The sequence below is a fragment of the Macaca thibetana genome, chromosome 1 (assembly GCF_024542745.1).
Source record: "Macaca thibetana thibetana isolate TM-01 chromosome 1, ASM2454274v1, whole genome shotgun sequence".
NCBI lineage: Eukaryota > Metazoa > Chordata > Mammalia > Primates > Cercopithecidae > Macaca > Macaca thibetana.
In genome coordinates, this window is record NC_065578.1 from 124,365,141 (window position 1) to 124,384,348 (window position 19,208).

Here is a 19,208-nt window from a genome sequence, read left to right on the forward strand (position 1 = left end):
AATCCCAACACTTTAGGAGGCTGAGGCAAGTGGATCACAAGGTCAGGAGTTCGAGACCAGCCTGACAAACATAGTGAAACCCCATCTTTACTAAAAATACAAAAATTAGCTGGGCATGGTGGCATGAACCTGTAATCCCAGCTACTCAGGAGGCTGAGGCAGGAGAATTGCTTGAACCCGGGAGGCAGAGGTTGCAGTGAGCCAGGATTGCACCACTGCGCTCCAGCCTGGGTGACAAAATGAGACTCCGTCTCAAAAAAAACAGAAAACATAAAAAAGAGATAGTTGACATAAACTGAACATATTTAAAGAATACAATTGGATGTTTTGATACAAGTTTACACTCATGTAAACATCACCATAATTAAGATAATGAGCATATCTATTATCCACAAATTTGCTCATGCCTTTTTGTAAACCCTCCCTTCTATCCTATAGTACTTTCTGTCACCGTAGATTAATTTGCATTTTCTAGAGTTTTGTATAAATGAAATTATATAGTATGTACTTTTTGTGGTCTGGATTTTTTAAATTCACTATAACTATTTTGAGATTCATCCATGTTTTGCTTATGTCAAGAATTTATTTTTTAAAATTGCTGAGTAGTATTCCATGGTATGGATGTACCACAGTTTTTCTGTTCACCCATGGATGAGCATTTGATTTATTTCCAGTTTTTGTGAATTACAAATATAGCTGCTGTGAGTACAAGTCTTTGTATGGATATATGCCTTCTTGTCTCTTGGGTAAATATCTAAGAGTGGAATGGTTGGATCGTGTGGTAGATGTATGTTTAACTTTTTAAGAAACTGCCAAACTTTTCCAAACTAGTTGTATCATTTTACCAGCAGTGTATAAGGATTTCAGTTCCTCCACATCCTTGCCAACCTTTGGTATGTTCAGTCTTCTATATTTTAGCTATTGTAACTAGATGTGTGTAAGTATTTTATTGTGGTTTTAACTGGCATTTTCCTAATGATGAATAATGTTGGACATCTGTGGGCTTATTTTTCATCTGTGTATCTTCTTCATTGAAATGTATATTCAAATATTTTGCCCATTTAAAATAATGAGGTATTTGTATTCTTATTATTGCACTTTGTGTGTTTCCCTCTGATAACCGTTTCACATCTAAATTTTAAATTAAATTTCAAACCTTGCATTTATAAGAAAACTGAATGACAATGTGATGCTGGCCACTTTAATATTTCTTGCTACATTTTTCTTGGATTTGTTGTCATCAGTCTCTTGGAAAGGATTTATTCTTGAATTGTTATCCATGGGGCAAGGCACCAAAATGAGTCTCCGGATGGGTGAAGGGTCCCTCTTCCCTTTCAGTAGTGGAAGAAGGGTGACTGTGAAAGAGGTTGAAAACAGGAATCACAGGCTCATTTTTAGTGATATTTAATGATATTTTAGTGATATATAAATTCCTCAAATTTATCTGCATCATTAGTATTTTAACATTATGCACAGAGTTACTGTGTGGTTCTTTTTTTTTTTTCTTTTAACCATCATACAATATGTCCATGTAATGTTGTGTGGTTCTTGAAGTCATTTTAATCACATGGGGGAGAGGGAGATTTCTACTTGAGGCAGTGTCAGGTAGATGGTATTGTCATTTACTACCTGTCATATGCTCTAGCTGCACAGGTCTCCTTTCCGCTCTTGGAGCGCCCCAGGCTCTTTCCTGCCCAAGGGCCTTCTTGTGTGTTGATGCTCTGCTTGTAATGCTCTTTCCCCCTACTCTTTCCTAGCTAACTCCTACTAAATTTTTGGCGTCAGCATAATTGCCACTTTCTTAGGGAGGCCTTCCCTGAACAAAGTGCTTACTAGGTTTCAAACAGTATGCTAAGTGCTTTATATACATGATTTTATTTAATCTGAATTAGGTCCTCATTAAATTATCTCAGAGTGCTGAAACTTTTCCTTTAAAACAATTATTACAGTTTGTAGTTAAATATATATTCGTGTGCTGCCTGTCTCTCTGAGGAGACTATGGGCTTTTTCCATGTCTCTTTGGTGTACCCATGCATCCTCAGTGACATGCAGATCTTAGACACTCAAAAATAATTGTTGAATGAACTAATGAGTGGGAAACATTTGGAAGGAGGGCTGAGATCTTCTTTTCTCTCTCAACTTTTTCTCTTTAATTATCTCATCAATTCCCATGGTTTAAATACCTTTTATTTGCTGATGAATCTTAACTTTGTATCTCTAGTTCAAAGTTCTCTTCATTTAGTCATCAGGATAATCATGTGAGAGTACCATTATTATCCTTATTTTACAGGTGAAACATCTGGAGAAAATTATATATTCCCATGCTATCTTCAAATGTAGGGTTTCATGGATGTTATGATATATTCCTAAGAAAGTTCTGCTATATCATTGTCATTACAGAGTGCTGCAGCACCATAAGACAGGGTGAACATTAAAAAAAAAATTAAAAACACAGAGTGCTGGGTTGGTCTTTTTCAACATTGCTTTGTCGAATTCAGAGTTAAGGGCATCTGTAGGATTTGTTATGTAAAGACACCTGGATTGACAGACCAACCAAGCTGTTACATAAAGATTCTGGTCATGAGTGAGGTGGGATGAACTGGATAAGCAGCAATCTTTACAGAATTCTAACTTAAGAAAGCTTATTTTCGCCTTGGTATACTGTGAATAATAAAAAAGTATCATTTGTAAATACTTACAAATGCTTAATGTAGATTTTGAGTCACCAACATGTGACTAAAGGAACAAATCCACGTCTGTAGTTGTGGGATCACTGCAGGCCAGACTTCCTTTAGTATCGTATGAAACCATTTAGAGTTGACACTAATTCAAATATCTTAAGAGTCTCAAAAAGAAAACCTACAATAGATGAATAATGAAACTGTCCTTGTACAAGTTACTAAATCCCTGAGCAGGTAAAGTACTAGCTAAGTCTTGAGGGACAAGTTGGAGTTGGCCCAGCAAATGAGACAAGAGAGGACATTGCAGGTTCTATGTCAAAGGACAGCCTGAAGTCACCTGGCAAGATCAGGACACTACTGAGAGTTTCTGTGGAGTTTGGGCATCCAGTAAGAGGGGGATGTGGTGAAAGATGAGGCTGAAAAGGCTGGAGAAGCAGGCTGGGACTTCAAGATCCCAAAGGACTCTATTCTCCTATGTGTGCTTAGAGATCACTCTGGAGGCAATGGAGAGCTACAGGAAGACTGTTAGTAGAGGACTGGCATTATCTGATTTGAAGAATCATGATAGAGGCTATAAGGAAATTGCACTGGAATCAAGGAAACATTTGAGTGCTTTGTGGGGATTGGTAGAGTGAGGGGATTTGGTAATGGATGAGGCCAAGGACAAGGGAAAGAAGGAGGACTAAGATGTCATCCAGGTTTCTTGGACTACAAATAGCGGAGGTAGTCTTTAGAAAGGTAAAAGGAGGAGTATGTTTGGGGGCACAGGGAAGAAAACTGAGTTCTTTTCTGGATATGTTGTGTTGAAGTATCTACCACAGGCCGGGCGCGGTGGCTCAAGCCTGTAATCCCAGCACTTTGGGAGGCCGAGGCGGGCGGATCACAAGGTCAGGAGATCGAGACCACAGTGAAACCCCGTCTCTACTAAAAATACAAAAAATTAGCCGGGCGCGGTGGCGGGCGCCTGTAGTCCTAGCTACTCAGGAGGCTGAGGCAGGAGAATGGCGTGAACCCAGGAGGCGGAGCTTGCAGTGAGCCGAGATCGTGCCACTGCACTCCAGCCTGGGCAACAGCGTGAGACTCCGTCTCAAAAAAAAAAAAAAAAAAAAAAAAAAAAAAAAGAAGTATCTACCACAGAGATAATAGAATAGTTTGGAACTTAAGATGAAGACCTGAAAATGTCCTTTGTTTAGAACACAGAACATATTAGAGACATCAGTAAGAGCAGCTGAGGTGAGGAGGCGAGGCTGGAGGAATGAGTGGGAGGTAAACATACAAACAGGAGTAGATTGACTACTCTTTAGACCTCTTATAGTGAGAAGAGAGGACAGCAGCCAGAGGTGAAGAAAGGATTGTTTTTAAAGAAACATGGTTCTTTCTTTTTTTTAAATACTGAGAAGAAAGTCTACAGATCAAGTTTGATGAGACTAAATTTATGTTGCAAAGATATTAGTCTTATACTGTTTATCTTCGATAGAAATGGGGATGACTATAAAGAAAATAATTATGTTTCTGAAGAAAAACTATAGTACACCTGTTATTAGGTTGTACTCCTATTCATTGTTTTCAAATTTTTATCTACCTGTGTACTGGACTGGATCCCGTATTCTAGTTTCCTTCAGTATCTGGCTATAATTTTCCAGCTAAGAACAAGAATTGCTCTGTTCCTAAAGCCCCAAAGCTGAAGCTGGACAACTCAATGTAAATTTTAAGGGACAAGCCTCATGCCTGATGTGTGGACCACATCAAGTTCACCAAACTGCCTGATGCTATAACCAGAGACATTCAAACTGCAAACCCACATGAGTTGTTAACCTTATCGTGGGGAGTTTTTCTCAAGACTGTCAGAATAGCTGAGTGCGATGGCTCATGCCTGTAATCCTAGCACTTTGGGAGGCTGAGGCAGGTGAATTGCTGAGCCCAGGAGTTCGAGACCAGCCTGGGGAACATGGCAAAACCTTGACTCTACAAAAAATACAAAAATTAGCCAGGCACGGTGGTGCATGCCTGCAATCCCGGCTACTCAAAAGGCTGATGTGGGAGGATGACCTGAGCCCAGGAAGTGGAGGCTGCAATGAGCTGAGATCATGCCAATGCCACTGCCACTGCACTCCAGCCTGGGTGACAGAGCCAGACCCTGTCTCCAAAAACAAACAAACAAATAAACAGACAAAACTGTCGGAACAAGACCCTGCCATAATGAGACTATTATTTCCCTTAATTTTTCCTTGTTTATGCCTGTCTTTTTTGTCTGGCAGAATAATGCCATAGTTAGAAGTTCACAATCAGTAGCTTCTGTGGGTGACTTGCAAATTGTCATTCCATACTTTAACTCAGTCATGAGATTTTCTATTAGCTGAACAAGAAGGAATCGTTGCAGTTGCTAACACTTCTTGTTGCACAGGGATAAATACATCAGGTATCATAGAGACTGGGTTGAACAATAGACTGGCTACTTGGTTAAGATGGATACACTCCTCATCTGATTCATTCTCCAATCTATTCTATTTTAGTTGGTTTGTTTCATGAGGACCCTAGCTAAGGAGCATACTCCAGACTTTTGGTATTATCCTCCTGAGAGTAATAATAGTAGTCTCTCTGTTGCACTGTATACTCTCAAAAAGTTTTAAATGTTCATGGCTGAGTGTGGTGGCTCACACCTGTAATCCCAGCACTTTGGGAGGCTGAGGTGGGCGGACCACCTGAGGTCAGGATTTCGAGACCAGGCTGGCCAACATGGTGAAACCCTGTCTCTACTAAAAATACAAAAATTAGCTGGACATGGTGGTGCATGTCTGTAGTCTCAGCTACTCGTGAGGCTGAGGCAGGAGAATTGCTTGAACCTGGGAGGCGGAGGTTGCAGTGAACTGAGGTCACGCCACTGCACTCCACCAGGGTGACAGAGTGAGACTCTGTCTCAAAAAAAAAGTTTTAAATGTTTGCATACAGCCATCTGTTGAATGTCAAATAGTCTGTCTTTGGCTGGAATAACAAAAAACTCAAAGAAATGCATGATGATGAGGACACTGTAACCTATGAATGATGTGTTGAGACTGGAAACCTAAAATGATGGTAACTGAGACTAGTGCCAATGCCCTTAGTTTTTGGTCAGGTTCTCACTTGAGCCTTGACCAAAAGGGGAAAATTATTAAATAAAAATTATAGGAGGCCATTGTTTTGGACTAAGCTTCTGCACTAGGCCCCAGCAGATCAGAATAAAAATTAAAATGGAGTCAGTCACACTAAAGTTTAATGTAACCAAACCCAAACTAGGTTGTTACCTGACCTTCCTAGAAATCAGGAGACAACAGCCTAATTTCCCAAATGGGCATGATAATAAAGTTTTGTCTGCCCTCATCATTACCAAAAAATGTAACCCGATGTTAACCAATTAGTTATTTCTCTATTTTTCTGTTTCCTGTTCTCACTGTACAAGGAAAGTAACTGTGAAACGAGTTATATGCTTGTTGTTCTTTGTTTCTGCTTTCTTCAGCCCTTCTCTGTAAAACCAATCTCCTCTGCTCAGCTCATCGGAACACTCATTCTGTTTTATAGAATGAAGTTTTGTCTTATTCGAGAATTGCAAATAAAGCCAATTGAGATCTTCAAACTAAATATTTTGTAATTGTATCCTTTGACACCCCCATTAAGCACTTTCTATATCTAGCCTCTGTCTGTTTCACCATATTCAAACCTCTTCACATAAAACAACAATCATGACAGCAGAAACCCTCACACCTATATCCCTCATCCCTTGCTACCCTTGTCTTTCCACCAAAGACAAAGTTCAAAAAAAAAAAAAAAACCCAAACCAACCTACATTTAAAAAAGTCTTTTTGTTCTGGCCCCAGGTACTATTGAATCGTCATTCACAACTGCCAAGTTTAGTGAATATTTGTCAAGCCTTGTCTTAATGTCTTCACAGCAGTTAAGAGTATAAATCACCTTTCTTTAAACTTCCTTTTCTTTTGGTTTCCATACTAACTCATCTAAGTTTAATTCCTATATCTCTGGAAATTTGTTTCTTCGTGGAATCACCTACTTTCTTATTAAATTTGGGAACATTTGCCCTTTGGACTCTCTTCTCACATTGTGTGGTCTTCTGGCAACATTAGCTATTCTTTGCCTAGATTCTGATAGAAAGCTTGGGTTTTAATTGAACTCTGACCCTTCCTGGCTGAGGGACTGGTTTTTCCAAATAACAACCAATTCTTCAGTTTTCTGAGACCAACGGGGTGTTCTGCATTTGAATTAAAATCCGACACTAACTACACCATGTTAGCGCAGACCCCATGTTAACCTTGTGCTTAATCGCACAAGACTGCCCTCACTTCAGACACCACAAATGGGATTCCCAGACTACCTACACTTTTACCTGACTGTTAATTCTGGGGTTCCCATGACCTCTTCCCTCTTTAGTAATTCCCTATGTGACCAGAAAGAACGAAATAGATGCCCCTTTATCAACTAATATGGACCAAAGTTAAGGAAACAAAATTAGCTATGGGTCTTGACCTTTTAAGGTCAAGTTTAGCCTTTTAAGAGTTCAGGGCCTGGCTGGCATGGCACATTTCGAAATTCCTATGACTAAACTCCCTAACAATAAGAGCAATCAGGGCCGGGCGCGGTGGCTCAAGCCTGTAATCCCAGCACTTTGGGAGGCCGAGATGGGCGGATCACGAGGTCAGGAGATCGAGACCATCCTGGCTGACACGGTGAAACCCCGTCTCTACTTTAAAAATACAAAAAACTAGCCGGGCGAGGTGGCGGCGCCTGTAGTCCCAGCTACTCCGGAGGCTGAGGCAGGAGAATGGCGTGAACCCGGGAGGCGGAGCTTGCAGTGAGTTGAGATCCGGCCACTGCACTCCAGGCTGGGCGGCAGAGCGAGACTCCGTCTCAAAAAAAAAAAAAAAAAAAAAAAAAAAAAAGAGCAATCAGGCCAGGCGCGGTGGCTCATGCCTGTAATCCCAGCACTCCGGGAGGCTGAGATGGGTGGATCACCTGAGGTCAGGAGTTCAAGACCAGCCTGGCCAATATGGTGAAACCCTATCTCTACTAAAAATACAAAAAATTAGCCAGACGTGGTGGTGGTTGCCTGTAATTCCAGCTACTTGGGAGGCTGAGGCAGGAGAATCTCTTGAACCCGGGAGGCGGAGGTTGCAGTGAGCCGAGATTGTGCCATTTTACTCCAGCCTGGGCTACAAGAGCAAAACTTTGTCTCAAAAAAAAAAAAAAAAAAAAAAAGAAGAGCTATCACCTTGATTTACAACGAAGACCACTGCAACTCTGATTGGACACAGGACCAGTCTTACAAACATTCTTTCCTAATAAGCAACTACAGACCTCAAGCCAGTTTTAGCCAGCTTATAGATGCTGCACGCAAACCATCTTTGTGTCCTACAGCTCACCTTTTGACATAAAGGCCAACTTCTACTTCATTTTCATTCTAAAATTCTGCCCCAAAGTGAACATAGGATTTATGTAACTATGTTTACCCATTAAACATATATGGGGTTCCCCTCATATATATGTATAGCCTTTCTCTCAAACTTGCTGAATATCTATCTATTATACTGGTCCAGTGAGGCATGAAATCCAACATATTCTTTCCCTTTGTTAAATCAAGTTTAGCCTAAAGCTACATATTTTAAGTTCTGCCTAAAGGTTTCTCTGTACATAGTGAACAGTAAGCTAAATAGAAGTGTAAACAGACTGCAATCTACCCTTGTGCCAGCCACTGAGTTTTGGTCAATCAAATGGAACCACTGTTCAAACTGTGTTCAAATAAGGCAATTGCCAAGTTGTAACCAACCCGCCTGCTTCTGTACCTCACTTCCGTTTTCTGTACGTCATTTTCCTTTTTCTGTTCATAAATCTTCCACCACTTGGCTGCACTGGAGTCTCTCTGAGTCTATTCCAGCTCGGGGGCTGCCTGATTGATGAAAAGGTCTTTGCTCCATTAAACTCTGATAAATTCAATTTGTCTAAGGTTTTTATTTTAATACCTCTTGGAAGAGAGAGCACCTTTGGTCCACACTAGAGCCTCTCTCCTGGCTTGCAAACTAATACCACCAATAAAATTCTCCTTTCTACTATTTAGCCATTCTGATGGTCTTTTGGATGACACCTAAAATGATTCACAGAGCTCAGGAAACACTATACTTATGTTAACAGTTTTATTATAAAGGATACAACTCCAGGACAGCCAAATGGAAAAAGAGATGCATGGGGAGAGAGATGGCAGGGATAGGGGTGTGGGGTACGAGGAGGGTGACATAACTTCCATGCCCTCTCTGCGCATGTGATCCTTCCAGCACATCAAGTTCACCAACTTAGAAGCTCCCCATATTATAGAACCAAGCTGGGGTCCACTAGCCCCGTTCAGTAAGAGCAGATATCCACACCGAGGTTTTGCAGCTATGGAAAGGAAGGCATTTGTTTGCAGGGTGCCAGACAGCTGGTGCTTAAAATCCTGACCCCCTGATGGCTTGCAGGTAATGGTTTTTATTTTTATTTATTCTTTTTTTTTTTTGAGACGGAGTCTTGCCCTGTCCCCCAGGCTGTAGTGCAGTGGCGCCATCTCCACTCACTGCAAGCTCCACCTCCCGAGTTCACGCCATTCTCCTGCCTCAGCCTCCCCAGTAGCTGGGACTACAGGCGCCTGCATTACGCCTGGCTAATTTTTTGTATTTTTAGTAGAGATGGGGTTTCATCGTGTTAGCCAGGATAATCTTGATCTCCTGACCTCGTGATCCTCCAGCCTCGGCCTCCCACAGGCAAGATCATAAATCAATACATGAAGGTTACACATTGGTTTTGGCCTAAAGTGGCAGGATAACTTGAAGGGGATGGCTTACAGGGTCATAGGTAGACCCAAAGATTTTCTGATTTGCAATTGGTTAAGGAAGATAAGCTTTGTTTAAAATTTGGGGTCAACAGGAAATGTTAGGTTTGCTTTGTGGTTGTGACTCCCTCCGGTTTCCTCAAGAAGAAATTTAGAACAAAAAATTGAGGCAGGAACATAGCAGAGGGAACTGGAGGTTGGATAAAGGGTGGAATGAGTAGGAGCAAAGAAAGATAAAGAGGCAGGTGAGCAAAAGCAGAAGCAAGATAAGAAGCAGAAGTTGAGCAAAACTAGAAGTAAGATAAAGAAGTGAGTAAGGAACCCCACGGTTGGCTAGATCCGAACCAAACCAGTAAGGGGCAGCTCCTAAGAGATGGGCATGCCCACTAGAGAGAAAATGTATCCTTAAAATGACCCCACAATTAGCCATGGTGATTAGCTACTTAAGGATCACGCATATGGGCTGCATATCATGCATGTACTTAAAATTATGGAATGGAAGTGACACGGAAATGCACAGAGGCCAAGAAACTGAGCAACCCACCTGTCAATCAAAAAGCACATGCTGGCTAGAGATTAGGTAGTTTGGGGAAGAGAAGAAAAAAACAGGCTGGGCTCAGTGGCTCACACCTGTAATCCCAGGACTTTGGGAGGCCAAGGTGGGTGGATCACCTAAGGTCAGGAGTTGAAGACCAGCCTGGCCAATGTGGTGAAAGCCTGTCTCTACTGAAAAATACACACACAAAAAACATTAGCTGGGTATGGCGGCGCACACCTATAGTCCCAGCTACTCGGGAGGCTGAGGCAGGAGGATCTCTTGAACCTGGGAGGTAGAGGTTGCAGTGAGCTGAGATTGTGCCACTGCACTCCAGCCCGGGCGACACAGCAAGATTCTGTCTCAAAAACAAGGACCCAGAATACACCAAACCGATCTCATTTTGCAGAAGTCAGCCTGCTCTCCCCTCTCTGAGTGTGTATTATTGTGCTTGACAAACTTTTGCTGCTTTGCTATTTGTGCGTGTCACCTCCACTTCTTTGTTCAGGACACCAAGGGCCTGGAACTGTGCAGGTCTATCCAGTAACAGAATGAGTGGTCAGAGTTCAGTCTTCAGTGCTCCTGTAACCACCCAATGGGTTCTCCTTGCCTGCTGCCTAGACAGAGACAATTTCTCAAGATGAGAATTGCAATAGAGAAAGGGTTTAATTTGTGCAGAGCCTCTGTATGGTAGACTGGAGTTTTATTATTACTCAAATCAGTCTCCCCCAAAATTCGGGGACTGCAGTTTTTAGGGATAATTTGGTGGGTAGAGGGTTGGGAAGCAAGAATGCTGATTGGTTGGGTTGGAGTTGAAATAGGGAATTGAAGCTGTCCTCTTGTGCTGAGTCAGTTTCTGGGTGGGGGCCACAAGACCAAATAAGGCAGTTTATTGATCTGGGTGGTGCCAGCTGATCACTGAGTGCAGGGTCTGCAAAATATATCAAGTATTGGTCTTAGGTTTTATAATAGTGATGTTATCCTGAGGAGCAGTTTGGGGGATATTCGGAATCTTGGCAGCATCCAGCTGCATGACTCCTAAACCATAATTTCTAATCATGTGGCTGATTTGGTAGTCTTACAAAGGCAATCTAGTCCCCAGGCAGGAAGGGGATTTTTTTTTTTTTTTCTTTGGGAAAGGGCTGTTATAATCTTTGTTTCAAAGTTAAACTATAATGAGTTCCTCCCAAAGTTAGTTCAGCCTGTGCCCAGGAATGAACAAGGACAGCTTGGAGGGTAGAGGCAAAATGGAGTTGGTTAGGTCAGATCTCTTTCACCATCATAATATTCTGAGTTATAATTTTTGCAAAGGCAGTTTCATCCCCTCCCTTTGGGTTTCTAAAGGCAGGAGTAAATTTCAGGAGTAAATAAGGTTATAAAACACCTTCTTCTTAAGATGTGGGCTATGAAGATGGGAAAGGGCAATTAATGACCACTCTAGCTACTTCCTGCCAACATGGGGCATAATGGGAGTAGGTATTGACCCCAAGGTAGGAGGAGTGGAACTGCTTTGCAGCTGTTTGCACATACTCAAGTGCCTGGTTGGGGTTTCAAAGCTTGCATGATAAAGGCATTAGTTTTCTCATTTATAATTTTAGCACAGCATTTAAATGAACAGTGAATTATAAGGTAAATAGTGAGTTCTAGGATAAAGAGTGACACTCCTGGCTTCAGAAGCCTTTGTATAATTGATCTTAATCTCTGAGGGATCCAGGCAAATAGCTCCAAGAACCAGTCAGACATGGGAACACTAGCAGAGAGAGATTTAGGTCAGAGGTTGTTAGACCGATTGGGATAGATGGGAAAGAACATATTTAAATATACCATTCCATATATTTTTAGTCAGTCTCCTAGTCCTGAGACTAGATCAGTTCAGTTAAATAGCTATTTCCCATATCAGGAGAGTGGCATTGCAGATGGGCTAGGCCTCTATATGTGATGAAGGCACACAGATTTTAAATAAGAGGCATTTCTACGGAACAGAAGAAAAATGTTAATGTTGGACCTAACTTATCCAGATGTTAGACTCAAAATACCTTTAATTATAGACAAGGAAGGCATGGCAATCTGACACATTTTTGTCACCCATAGGACAAGGAATAAGCTTTAGTTTGCAGGGTCTCTTGAAAAAGGTAGTAGAAATTTCATTGAGTGGAAGTCAGAAAAGTGGAAGAAAAATTTGAAAGCATTAGTTTGGGGGCTCATAGCCCACAAAGAATTCAGAATTTAGTCCAAATTGTAGAAAATAATAAAAACTCAAGAACAGCAGACAAGACTAGAATCTTTTTTTTTTTTTTTTTTTTTTTTTGAGACAGAGTCTGGCTCTGTTGCCAGGCTGGAGTGCAATGGCACAGTCTCTGCTCATTGCAACCTCCGCCTCCCAGGTTCAAGTAATTCTCCTGCCTCAGCCTCCTGAATAGGTGGGACTACAGATGCCCACCACCACGCTTGGCTAATTTTTGTATTTTTAGTAAAGACAGAGTTTCACCATGTTGGCCAGGATGGTCTTGATCTCCTGACCTCGTGATCCACCTGCCTCAGCCTCCCCAAGTGCTGGGATTACAGGCACGAGCCACTGTGCCAGGCCCAAGACTAGCATCTTAACAAGTATACTACAGTTCTTTTGAAACATAATTTTTATCTCTCCAGCACCCCCTTTTTTTAAAGACAAAATATAGGACAAATTTACTTGCAAAATAAGTCTTAGTTTTAAGACTTATTATGCTTGGCCCAATTATTTGTAAAAAGTAGAGCAAGAGTAACTTTTTTGCATATTAGAAATATTTATTCAGAATAATGGCATTAATTGCTTTTAACAATTTAGAAAAGACCCATCCCCCACAGATCCAGGGCAGCTCCTCTAAGTAAACACAATATGCTATAGTAAACTCCATGCGTATTTCCACTGAGTAAAGATCAGGTCTTACCACCAAATTCCAAAACACTTGGAATGCAGGTAGGCAGGGACATCAGCAGGTTTTGTCTTGATAAGCAGATGAGAATGGTAGGAATGCTGGTTGATTATCGCCCAATCTGCTTTTTCATACCTGAAGTATTCACAGCAACTTATTTTAAAAGCTTTAAAAAGTTATACACCTGCATCCCCTACAACCCCCAATCCAGAATGTGGGACAAGGGTGTTGAGCAGTATGATGGACTTGGTCTATTCTTAACATTTTACGTTTAATACTTCTAACCCCTGTGTGTGGTGGGTACTGTTATTTCCATTTTACAGATGTTGAAACTGAGGCAGAGAAGAAATTAAGCTAGGAAGCAAGATTGCTTTAAGGAATCAAATTTTACTTACAGAGCCAGTAAAATCCCCTTGGGATAGCTGGCCTCATACTTTGTCTACACAGTCCTTGTACAGAGTTCCTGACCTGTGTTAAGTAAACAGTGTCGCTTTCTGACAGGCCCAGGAGCCCTACATTATCTTAGGACCTCAAGAGGAAGAACATTCATCCAACTGAATGTTGGAATTCTGAAAACAATGATTTCTGCCTAGGAAGGGTAGGAGGGGTGGAATTTAGGATTAGAAAACTGAAAGCTGATCTCTTAATTTATTCTGAAACTTGAAAAGAGACTTGGCAGGGAGTGGTTTTAAAAGTTGTTTGTATCAAGATTTTTGGTATAGACAAGTTCCAGGGCTTGAAATTAAAAGTACTTGTAGGCCTTGTGTTTGGTCATTGCAGGTCTTGGGATACACATTCTTAAGGTACTTCCAGTGTTTGGGGGGTTTCTAGTCTCAGTGGACTCTTGAGAAACATGTGCATTAGTTGGGTGCTGAAGACAAACCAAAGTAAGAGACTAACGAGCACTTAAGGTGGGGTTTGACCCCAAATCTGGAACTTTATTGATCAGGGACTGTGGCACTATATAAAACTGTGGGCTTTCTTCCTTAGAGGAAATAGCAAGAGACTAGGACTCCCTGGGCTGGATGATCACAAAGCACCTTGTAAAATCAGCAAAGCAGAGCAGACTGGCAGTTATTATACAACAGGTCTACGAGACCATTTACAGTCTTTATTGAGTCCACTCAGGGGGCCATTTTGTTGCAGGAATATTACAGTGTAGCAAGAATAATTATTTGACATATAGGCTGTTTTTAGAATTGGCTTTGCTGAAACTTTGTTCTATAAGGAATCTCAGATTATACTTTTTAAAGCCTTGAGTCCAGCCTTGGATTTATCTATGCCTGAAAATATCTGTATGAGTTGGATGAATGTTCTTCCTCTTGAGGTCCTAAGATAATGTAGGGCTCCTGGGCCCGTCAGAAAGTGACATTGTTTACTTAACACAGGTCAGGAACTCTGCACAAGGATTGTGTAGACAAAGTATGAGGCCAGCTATCCCAAGGGGGTTTCATTGGCTCTGTAAGTAAAATTTGATTCCTTAAAGCAATCTGTTTATATTTGAAAGCATGCCATTCTAGTCAAAGCCTTGGTAAAATAACCAGAATCTCTAATTGTGTTCTGTTACAAAAGAAAACACAATATTTTTGCACTTATGCACATAAATATACTGCCATAAGTTGAGAATACTCACAGAATGTTTCTAAATTCTGGAGAAATCAGGTAGGGAGAAAGCAATATGCTCCAAATTTTGTACACAGGAGTATACTCAATTGGTAAAGTTGTAAATAGTTCAAAAGAAAAAACTTTTATTAACTGAAAAACAAAAGGATTAATAACATTTAACATTATCACCTCTCCATGAGAGTCTTAGAAGTTTTTTTTTTCCTCTCTATTACAATGTGCAATTTCTAAAGTTCAGAGACTGGTATTCAAGAGTACCTGTCAGAGTTCGAGGTTTAATTATAAACTACCTTGTGAAAAAGATTAAAGTACAGAAGGCATCAGACTCCTTTTTGGGGAGAAACCTCTGTTTTCCCCTATGAAACCTCATGAGTATAAATAGACAAGTTCCTCTCAGATCTTAAACTTCTTGATTTTGTATTGTGCTGCCTGATTTTTTTTTTTTCTAAGTGAAAATAGTTATTACAACAGAAGCTACTCTTGGATGTTTAAGGTAGGAAAGGGTGTAGTTTAGACACTTAGAGAAATGCCTTTGTCAAAAAAAAAAGTGCACTGTAAAAGAATCACAGGGTCTAGGCTCATGAAAATTCATTTTTGGAGACCCAGGATCCACTGTGGGCTCTTCCCAGAGCTCAGAGATCCTGTTAAAAGATAGAGACCAGCAGCTCAGGCGGCGGGAGGAGTGGCAGCGGCCAGGCAGCCCAGTTTCGCGAAGGCTCTCGGCGCGCCGCGGCCCGCAGGCACCCGGCACGCGCCTTCCCCGCCGCCAGGATGCCCAAGAGGAAGGTCAGCTCCGCCGAAGGGGCCGCCAAGGAAGAGCCCAAGAGGAGATCGGCACGGTTGTCAGCTAAACCTCCTGCCAAAGTGGAAGCGAAGCCGAAAAAGGCAGCAGCGAAGGATAAATCTTCAGACAAAAAAGTGCAAACAAAAGGGAAAAGGGGAGCAAAGGGAAAACAGGCCGAAGTGGCTAACCAAGAAACTAAAGAAGATTTACCTGCAGAAAACGGGGAAACGAAAACTGAGGAGAGTCCAGCCTCTGATGAAGCAGGAGAGAAAGAAGCCAAGTCTGATTAATACCATATACCATGTCTTACCAGTGGTCCCTGTCTCCCTTCTTGTACAATCCAGAGGAATATTTTTATCAACTATTTTGTAAATGCAAGTTTTTTAGTAGCTCTAGAAACATTTTTAAGAAGGAGGGAATCCCACCTCATCCCATTTTTTAAGTGTAAATGCTTTTTTTTAAGAGGTGAAATCATTTGCTGGTTGTTTATTTTTTGGTACAACCAGAAAATAGTGTGGGATATTGAATTACGGGAGGCTTTGACTGTCTCGGGTGCCAGCTTAACATTCCATAGATGGGGGGTTAGTTTTTATATCCTATAATACAAAGCATATTAAATGGCAATATGGAGTCAGTCCTGCATTTAATGTCTTGAACATTTTATTTTACTTCTATTCTCATGTTTTTTAGTAGAATTGTTTCCTAAAGCAAACCACTCCTCGATCATGGCGCTCCCTGTCGGAATTGTGTGCACTCTGTAACATGTTTGGTTGTGGTCGTCCTGTTTGCCTACTAACTTCGTTACTGTGCTGTGAAAGATTACAGATTTGAATATGTAGTGTACATGCTATTCAGTTGTGAACTGGTGGGCCATACGTAACAGCTGACCAACATGTGAAGATACTGGTACTTGATAGCCTCTTAAGGAAAATTTGCTTCCAAATTTTAAGCTGGAAAGTCACTGGAATAACTTTAAAAAAGAATTACAATACATGGCTTTTTAGAATTTCGTTACATATGTTAAGAATTGTGTACAAATTGAAATGTCTGTACTGATCCTCAACCAATAAAATCTCAATTATGAAAATAAAAAAAAAAAAAAAAAAAGATAGAGACTAAAATTAGAACTACCTATCTAAATGAAATTGGTCTCATTATACAACTCTATGATAGATTTCTATAATTTTATGTTTGACTTGGCATTTTTTTCTTTGAGACAGGATCTCATTCTGTTGCTCCGGCTGGAGTGCAGTGGCACAATCTCTGCTCACTGCAACTTCTGCCTCCTGAGTTCAAGTGATTCTTGTGCCTCAGCCTCCTAAGTAGCTGGGACCACAGGTAGGTGCTACCACATGTATGCACTACCACACCTGGTTAATTTTTTTGGTAGAGATGAGGTTTCGCCATTTTGGCCAGGCTCGTCTTGAACTCCTGACCTCAAGTGATCCACCTGCCTCAGCCTCCCAAAGTGCTGGGATTACTGGCATGAGCCACCACACCTGGCCTGGCATCTGTTTTAATTTTCCTCTAACACAACGGACTTTTTCTCTCTGTATTCTGAGATGTAAATTTTGCTGAATTTTTTCAGCTAAGAGTTGTTTCCTTTAACATGCAAATTTTAGGCTATCTAGCTAACAACTGCCTATGGTAATGAAACAGGTTATTCAAATATTAGAAGTTTAAAATAAGAGGAAAAAAAGAAGTCTTACGAATCTGTAACATTTACTTCTATCTGTGTGCCCAATATGTCTATGTATTCATGTGTTGTATATATAATGTTTCACTACTACAAATATATAAAAGAGCTCTAATTAATTGACCTAAAGAAAAAAGTGCTTAAAAAGTGGAGACATTAAGTCACATGCTCTTTCAAGTTCACATGAGGTAAGTAAAATCTTAAGCTGGCTTTAAAATCATTGGTAAAATAATGATTAGAAACATCTTAAGAATTGTTAGTGCCGGGCGCGGTGGCTCAGCCTGTAATCCCAGCACTTTGGGAGGCCGAGGCGGGCGGATCACAAGGTCAGGAGATCGAGACCATCCTGGCTAACACGGTGAAACCCCGTCTCTACTAAAAACACAAAAAACTAGCCGGGCAAGGTGGCGGGTGCCTGTAGTCCCAGCTACTCGGGAGGCTGAGGCAGGAGAATGGCTTAAATCCAGGAGGCGGAGCTTGCAGTGAGCCGAGATCGCGCCACTGCACTCCAGCCTGGGCGACAGAGCGAGACTCCGTCTCAAAAAAAAAAAAAAAAAGGCCGGGCGCGGTGGCTCACGCCTGTAATCCCAGCACTTTGGGAGGCCGAGGTGGGCGGATCACAAGGTCAGGAGATCGAGACCACGGTGAAACCCCGTCTCTACTAAAAATACAAAAAATTAGCCGGGCGCGGTGGCAGGCGCCTGTAGTCCCAGCTACTCAGGAGGCTGAGGCCGGAGAATGGCGTAAACCCAGGAGGCGGAGCTTGCAGTGAGCCGACATCGCCCCACTGCACTCCAGCCTGGGCGACAGAGCGAGACTCCGTCTCAAAAAAAAAAAAAAAAAGGCGGGCGCGGTGGCTCACGCCTGTAATCCCAGCACTTTGGGAGGCCGAGGTGGGCGGATCACAAGGTCAGGAGATCGAGACCACGGTGAAACCCCGTCTCTACTAAAAATACAAAAAATTAGCCGGGCGTTGTGGCGGGCGCCTGTAGTCCCAGCTACTCAGGAGGCTGAGGCAGGAGAATGGCGTAAACCCAGGAGGCGGAGCTTGCAGTGAGCCGAGATCGCGCCACTGCACTCCAGCCTGGGCGACAGAGCGAGACTCCGTCTCAAAAAAAAAAAAAAAAAAAAAAGAATTGTTAGTATTTTTTTTTTGCATTTATTGATGGAGAGGTTTATACTTATTCCTGCAGAATACTATAAGGTGTCAAAATTTGCCATAGAGATTATAAAACTACAAACCTAGCACAAAACAGAATGATCTTTGCTTGTTTAATTTTTGATAAATAAAACATTTAATATTGGTTTAATGAAAACAGCTAAATCCTGAGAGTTAGTGGTTAAATACTCATACTTTTAACCATAAGTTCCTTAGTTAGGTAAATGGCTGAAATTAATAGGTTATAAAAATGATTAACAGGGAAATCACTTTAAATAATGACTGTCACAGTTTTCATAAATAATATAGGTAAACTACTAAATAATTTAATCAGGTAAGTGTAATGGAATAAATGCTTGTAAACAAATTTGTCATAATTTGGAATCTAAGATTATATTAAATATTAATTAAATGTATAATTTCCAATTTAAACATTATAGGAAAACATTTAAAAAAGTGTTCTTATTAAAGGCAAATTTTTTTGTCTAATTCAAAGGTTGTTATTATTATTATTATTATTATTTTGAGATGGAGTCTAGCTCTGTTGCCCAGGCTGGAGTGCAATGGTGCAATCTCAGCTCACTGCAAGCTCTGCCTCCTGGGTTCACACCATTCTCCCTCCTCAGCCTCCTGAGTAGCTGGGACTACAGGCGCCCACCACCACACCTGGCTAATTTTTTGTATTTTTAGTGGAGATGGGGTTTCACCATTCACAGGATGGTCTCGATCTCCTGACCTTGTGACCCACCCGCCCTGGCCTCCCAAAGTGCTGGGATTACAGGAGTGAGCCCCTGTGCCTGGCCAATTCAAAGGTTATTTAAAGATTATATATAAAACTAAGTAAAAGGAACCAGGAAGTAAGAGAAATGTAAATTTATAGATATAAGGAGGTATTTTGGCTAAGGAAGGTTAAATGAAAAGTTATTTTATATGAGAAAGTATCTTGTATGGTGAATTTTTTTGTACTAAAATAA

At 41.2% G+C, this 19,208-nt stretch overlaps 1 protein-coding gene across 1 annotated transcript; it reads left to right on the plus strand.

The window, feature by feature from the left end:
* The first annotated feature begins 15,255 nt into the window (after window positions 1–15,255).
* Window positions 15,256–16,500, plus strand: LOC126935024 (non-histone chromosomal protein HMG-14). The gene has a single exon (XM_050756093.1). The coding sequence runs from the start codon at window positions 15,367–15,369 to the stop codon at window positions 15,667–15,669; it is 303 nt and encodes a 100-aa protein (XP_050612050.1). The 5' UTR covers window positions 15,256–15,366; the 3' UTR covers window positions 15,670–16,500.
* Window positions 16,501–19,208: the final 2,708 nt, after the last annotated feature.